Source organism: Apis florea, unplaced genomic scaffold, assembly GCF_048593485.1.
Source record: "Apis florea isolate Af1SG1 unplaced genomic scaffold, ASM4859348v1 contig_2835_pilon, whole genome shotgun sequence".
In the NCBI taxonomy this organism is placed as follows: domain Eukaryota; kingdom Metazoa; phylum Arthropoda; class Insecta; order Hymenoptera; family Apidae; genus Apis; species Apis florea.
The window spans coordinates 520,386-526,264 of NW_028256652.1; the positions used below are offsets into that span (position 1 = coordinate 520,386).

At 24.5% G+C, this 5,879-nt stretch overlaps 3 protein-coding genes across 3 annotated transcripts; 2 read left to right on the plus strand and 1 right to left on the minus strand.

Annotated features, from left to right (window-relative positions):
* Positions 1–246: 246 nt before the first annotated feature.
* LOC100871570 (tubulin-specific chaperone A) lies at positions 247–1,988 on the plus strand. Its single transcript, XM_012484536.3, has 3 exons — positions 247–407; positions 681–898; positions 1,159–1,988. The coding sequence occupies exons 2-3, from the start codon at positions 769–771 to the stop codon at positions 1,383–1,385; spliced, it is 357 nt and encodes a 118-aa protein (XP_012339990.1). The 5' UTR covers positions 247–407; positions 681–768; the 3' UTR covers positions 1,386–1,988.
* Positions 1,159–3,047, plus strand: LOC147657801 (uncharacterized). Its single transcript, XM_031915563.2, has 3 exons — positions 1,159–2,390; positions 2,467–2,671; positions 2,734–3,047. Exons 1-3 carry the CDS (start codon positions 1,559–1,561, stop codon positions 2,852–2,854), a joined length of 1,158 nt encoding a protein of 385 aa, XP_031771423.2. The 5' UTR covers positions 1,159–1,558; the 3' UTR covers positions 2,855–3,047.
* On the minus strand, positions 2,633–5,381 carry LOC100864705 (U3 small nucleolar RNA-associated protein 15 homolog). The gene is made up of 5 exons (XM_003692278.4): positions 5,119–5,381; positions 4,366–4,948; positions 4,033–4,253; positions 3,501–3,936; positions 2,633–3,373 (listed from the first exon to the last, which is right to left on the minus strand). The coding sequence occupies exons 1-5, from the start codon at positions 5,206–5,208 to the stop codon at positions 3,138–3,140; spliced, it is 1,566 nt and encodes a 521-aa protein (XP_003692326.1). The 5' UTR covers positions 5,209–5,381; the 3' UTR covers positions 2,633–3,137.
* Positions 5,382–5,879: the final 498 nt, after the last annotated feature.

Consider the following 5,879-nt stretch of genomic DNA (forward strand, 5'->3'; position numbering starts at 1 on the left):
AAATTAAAGATAAAATGTGATACCATTAATATTTTAACCTAACTTAACTCAAATAATTTTTTTTTATATAAAAGTATAAAAATAAATAAGTCAATATATGTAAAAATATTTACTTAAAAAAATGAAAATTGCAAATATATTTTGTTTAAATCAAATTTTATATTAATTTCAGTATAAAAATTATTTTATTTAAAACATTATAAAATATTAAATATAAATTAAATAATCGATTAAAATGATCGACATTCTCGACAAGTTCATGTTATAAGAATATAAGTTAACGGAATGAGTCTTATCAATCAGTATAACCTTTATGTCATAGAATTCTATTAGTGGTGCCATATAACAATAACTGTTACGATTTTAACCTAACCTAATTCAAATAATTTTTCTGTATAAAAGAATAAGTAAGTAAATATATTAATACATATAAAAATATTTGTTTAAAAAAATGAAAAACAGACACATTTTATTTGAATCAAATTTTATATTAATTTCAATGTAGAAATTATTTTAGTTAAAATTCATAAAATATTAAATATAAATTAAATAATCGATTAAAATGATCGTCATTCTTAATAAGTTCATGTTATAAAAATATAAGTTAATAGAATATGAGTTTACGATTATCAATCGGTATAACCTTTATGTTATAGAATTTTTCTTAATTTCATTTATAGCTATTCATCTTACCTTATAAGGAAAACCTTGTTTAATCAGTAAACGCTTCATTTTCTGCATCTGAAGTAAAATATTTCAATTAAAACAATGTCTGATCCTCGTATAAGAATTTTAAAAATTAAGACTGGAGTAGTGAAACGTCTCGCGAAAGAAAAAATCACGTATGAAAAAGAAGCAGCACAGCAACGTGAAAGGATACAAAAATTAAAGGAACAGGGTGAGAAAAATATTTTGAAAAATGCCATCAAAAGCTAGTTATTTTTATCCTTTCAATAGCTGTGTTATTTAGACAAATATTTTCGTATATTTTTCATTTTTTAATATTTCAAAATTTTTATTTGATATACTATATTATAATGCTTGTACATTTATTTATTACATAAAATATCACAATTAAATATTTACATTAATTACTTATTTTAATTTCTATTTTAATTTCTTTCAAATATAATAATTTTTATATCGTTTTAATTACAGATAAAGATGGTTATGATATAAAAAAACAAGAAGAAGTACTTCAAGAATCTCTTATGATGGTACCAGATTGTCAACGACGTCTTGCAAAGGCTTTTGAAGAACTTAAAAAAATTTTGGATACAGAGCAAGATTTGAAAGAGATTGAAGATTATATTGAAGCAGAAAAAATATTACAAGAAGCACAAGCTCAACTTCCTAAAGAAGGAGAAATTATGGAAATGTGTTAAAAAAGCAAAGCCTACTAATTTTATTAAAATATTATAGAAAGTTGAGAAAACTATATTTTCATCTAAAATAGCATAAGATTTGTAAACAAGTTAAAGTAATCATTTAATGCATAAAGAAAGTGATAGTATTAAGATATTTTATATTTTTTCAAATTAAGTAGTCTTTAACAATTATGTTTAATAATCAAAATTTAAAGGATCCTACACAAAATTATATGGATCCAAATTATAATATGTCTCATTTAATGAATCAATATATTTATAATACAAATTATAATATGAATATATATCAAAGTTATATTTATCCAGTTGGTACATTTGAAAATGAAAATGCTACATCAGTAATTAATGTAGGAATTCGACAAGCAGATGAAAAAAATATTGAAAATTTTCTCTTAGAAATTGATCAATCCAGTAATATAAATGACCAGAGAAATATATGTAAAAAATCTAAAATTGCAATAATTAAAAATGCTATATCATCTGCATATAAATTAAATGAGAAATTAAAGATAATTTGTGCAGAATTTAAAAATACCCAACATTTAATGGAAGATGAATGGCAACAAAAAATAAATATTTGTAATACAGCAAAAGAAGAAATTGTTCAATTATTAGAACCTATTAGAGATCAAAATTTTTTAAATCAATTAAAAAAGGATTTAGAGAAACGAAAAAAAAAAAGATTAAGAGAAAAAATTAAAAAAGAAAAATGGAAAAATGAAAAAATAATGAAAATGGAAAGAAGGGCAAGAATGCATGCACAAATTGATTTGTGGATTAGGAAAGAACAAGCTGTAATAGATAAAGAAAAGCAAGAAGAAAATTTACGTAAAGATGCTGATATGATTTTATTTGATGTTAGAGGGAAAAAAATTGATGCTAGGAAATATCTTGGATTGTTACAAGAATTACGAAATTTACGTAATGTTAAGGCTAATATTGCCAGAGCAAGAGGGGAACATTTATCTTCAGCAGCTGATGAAGCATTTAATAATATTATTGGTATTATTATTTTTCAGTATTAATTTGTAATAAATATTTTAATAATTATATTTAATAATTATATTTTTATCTTCAGCAAAATTAACAGAACAATGGTCAATGCTTGATCGTGAATATTCTACAGAAGAACAAGGTTTAAAATTAATGTTAAAGAATGATAATGAAAAGAGAATTGAAAAACAAAAGAAAAATCTTTTTGATGAATGGGAAAAAGTATTGTTTGGAAAAAATATAACATTTGATCAATATAATTCTGATTTAAGTAATTTTGTTTCCATAAGGTAAGTAGTTACAATATTATTATAACATTATACAAATTTATAAATAATTATTTTATTTCTAGAACTGCTTGGGATAAATATATAAGTTCAGATAATGATGCATTTGCAATACCAATTGGATGGATAATGCCTGATAAACCATCCTCAGCTGCCTGGCAAAAATGTCTCAAAAAAATTACGTGAAATAAAGTAATTATGTACATCTGTAGATTCTAGTGTAAAAATAGATAAACTTTGATATACATGTTTTAATAATTTATGCTACATGAATATACATTATATGCATTTAAGTGATGTAAATTAAGAAGAATGAAATTCTCTGGTCTATTGTATTTTAAATATTTATATCCATAATAAACATTTTTAGAATTAAAAATATGTAACATAATTCAATTTTATAAAAATATTTATGAAAAGTATATACAGATTTTTTATGATACATAAGTAAATTTATATTAAATTATATTCATGCTATACTTAAAATTAAATTTTTTTGTGCCGCACTTGAAGGTTCTAAAGTTTGAATATCTTTTACTGGTGTAGGAGATATAATTTCCGCGGCAGATAATATCATATGCAATTTTCCTTGTAATTCTGATAATGCTAATATTAAATTTTCTTCTTCTTCTAATTTTGCTGCTAAAATACTGAACATATTTCGTGGTTCTGCTGCAAGTTCATCTAAATGATCTTCATAGACATCTATATTAAGAAATCGAAATATTTATCTAAATTATATATAAAAATAAATTCTTTGAAAAAAAAATTAGATATAATAAAAGTATAAAAATAAAATTAGATATAAAAAAGATAAAAAATTATAGCATACCCATTAGTATATTAGCTACATGTAATAGTATCCTTCCAAATCGAACATTTCCTATATATTTGTTTAAAAATTTAAGAATATTTACAAGTGACTTGCCATCTCTACCACTAAGAGCTTGTTTTAAACCCTGTCTTCTGATAAGCTCTTGCATGAGCGCAACCGTAACATGCGGTGTTTTATTTACTACATAACTCGCCATTACAGAATCTAAAGCTTTTGAATATTCAAATCTTCTTAAATAAGTATCATGTTTGGACATAATTTCTTTAAGTTCTTCATGTACAATAACATCTACTTGATGTATATGTAAATTTTTTCCAGAATATCTATATGATACCTTTTTACGTTGTGGTTTTTCCGTTTTTACATCTTCTTCTCTTCTTCTCACAGAAATTAAACCATCAACCATACCAGCTACTATGGTTTCATCATTTGACTGCAAAAAGTTATATTTAATAATAGTTTCTTGTAGTATAATTTAATGTTTAGTAATATTTTAATTTCTAATATATAATTAAAAATGTTTTCTTACACTAATTCCTATACTAAGAACAGAATTTGGATAATCCAAAGAATGAACAGTCTTATATGTTCCAGAATCATAAATTTTTACATGTCTATCTAGAGAACCAGATAAAATTCTATGTCCATTTGAAGCTATTTTCAAGCATGTTACTGTTTTATGATGTTGGGTAATTTTTGCAAGTAATCTGCCACCAGCAAGTGCATCCCATACTCTAATTTCTGTTCCTCCTATTTATAATTATAAAAAATATAATAAAATATGTAAAATATTGTTTTTAAAAAAAATATTATTTAAAATATGCCATATATTTATGATATTGTATATCATTATCATTCATACCAGCAGATAAAAATATTCCACCAGAAGGTAAAAATAATAAACTTTCAACAGGAGCTTCATGGCTTACACTAAAAATTTTTTTGCTTGTTCTTGTATCATACATATATATATGTTTATCATAACCACCAGATAATAATATGTCACTAGAAATAGGACTAACTGCTCCAGCTCTGATATAATCTGAATGTTCATTGAAAGATATTATTTGTGTTTCACTAGGTATATCCCAAATAATAACAGTTTTGTCATCAGAAAATGAAGCAATGTGAACATTATCCGCAGTGAAGAAAGTTCTATGTACAGCAGCTTTGTGTCCAGAAAAAAGTCTAAGAAGACTTTTTGCATTGACATCAAAGAGTCTAATTACAGCTTCTTCACCACCAGCACAAAGTAGTTTGCCATCACTACGAAAAGATCCACCATAAGCAGCTTCTTTAAATCTACTAAGATTTTTTGTTACTAATTTTGTAATTGGATTATACACTTGTACTCTTACTGAACAAGTGACTGCAAAATAATGAGGTTCTACTGGTGAAAAATCAATATAATCAATTGGTCCAAATTCTTTAACTAAAACAGGAGCCTGTTAAATAAATTATATAAAAACATTTTTATAATATTTTTATAAATTTAATAACAATCTTAAATATTGTTTATTTAGGTTAAGTTCTATACACGTGTGTATTATAAATTAAATGATACAATTACTATAGCAACAAAATTAAATTGTTTTTATTATTTTAACATACTTACGCTATACTTTTTCCAGTATATAATATCTGGAGTTAATTCAGAACCTGATCTTGCAAATACTTTAGTATTTATTTTCTTGAAGGACGCCATTTCTTTCAAAATGTCAGCTGTAATTCTGTAATAAAATTCAGTAGAGGGGATGAACTTCTCCTGTTGACAATTGATGGAAGTTGCTCCCTTCGATTTTTGTAATTGTCCAAAAATTTGTTTACCAATTGTAATTATTAAATACAAAAACTCCTGAAAACTATTTTGGAAGAATTTTGAACGATATGTTAAGAAGATTTCAGTGTGCTTTGTTAAATTTTCTATGGTTTTGCTGTTCGTTTCAATATGGCGATGGTTAGTTGCTTAGTGCTTCAAAGGTCTCTTTGCTTATCATGAATTTTGTGGATTTTCTTTCTATTTCTTTGCATAATTTAAATACGAAACCTTGATGTTCATATTATCATTTATAAGTCTATGCAAGTTATATAATTATGATGATGTACATCTGATAAAAGAAAGGATTTCATCTGAAAAATTTCGGTTAGATACCACGATAGATTCGGCAATTGCCGTTTTACTAAGGTTTGTTGCATTTTATAAATAATTAAAAAAACTTGAATGTTTATAAAAGTATTCGATAATCTTTGAGATCGAAAAGCTTTGATTATTTTAAAAAGCCAGAAAAGAATTTGAAGCTTGATTTTGTTTCAGTCAAAGGAGAATTGCTGCCAAGATAGTTTCTTGTTATTTCATTGCATACCACGTTTATAAAT

Coding starts and splice junctions, on each gene's coding strand:
- LOC100871570 (XM_012484536.3), top strand. CDS start 769: ATGTCTGATCCTCGTATAAGAATTTTAAAAATTAAGACTGGAGTAGTG. Junction 899..1,158: donor ACAAAAATTAAAGGAACAGG/GTGAGAAAAATA, acceptor TTTTAATTACAG/ATAAAGATGGTTATGATATA.
- LOC147657801 (XM_031915563.2), top strand. CDS start 1,559: ATGTTTAATAATCAAAATTTAAAGGATCCTACACAAAATTATATGGAT. Junction 2,391..2,466: donor AGCATTTAATAATATTATTG/GTATTATTATTT, acceptor TTTTATCTTCAG/CAAAATTAACAGAACAATGG. Junction 2,672..2,733: donor AGTAATTTTGTTTCCATAAG/GTAAGTAGTTAC, acceptor TTTTATTTCTAG/AACTGCTTGGGATAAATATA.
- LOC100864705 (XM_003692278.4), bottom strand. CDS start 5,208: ATGGCGTCCTTCAAGAAAATAAATACTAAAGTATTTGCAAGATCAGGT. Junction 4,949..5,118: donor TATACTGGAAAAAGTATAGC/GTAAGTATGTTA, acceptor TTTATTTAACAG/GCTCCTGTTTTAGTTAAAGA. Junction 3,937..4,032: donor TTCTTAGTATAGGAATTAGT/GTAAGAAAACAT, acceptor AACTTTTTGCAG/TCAAATGATGAAACCATAGT.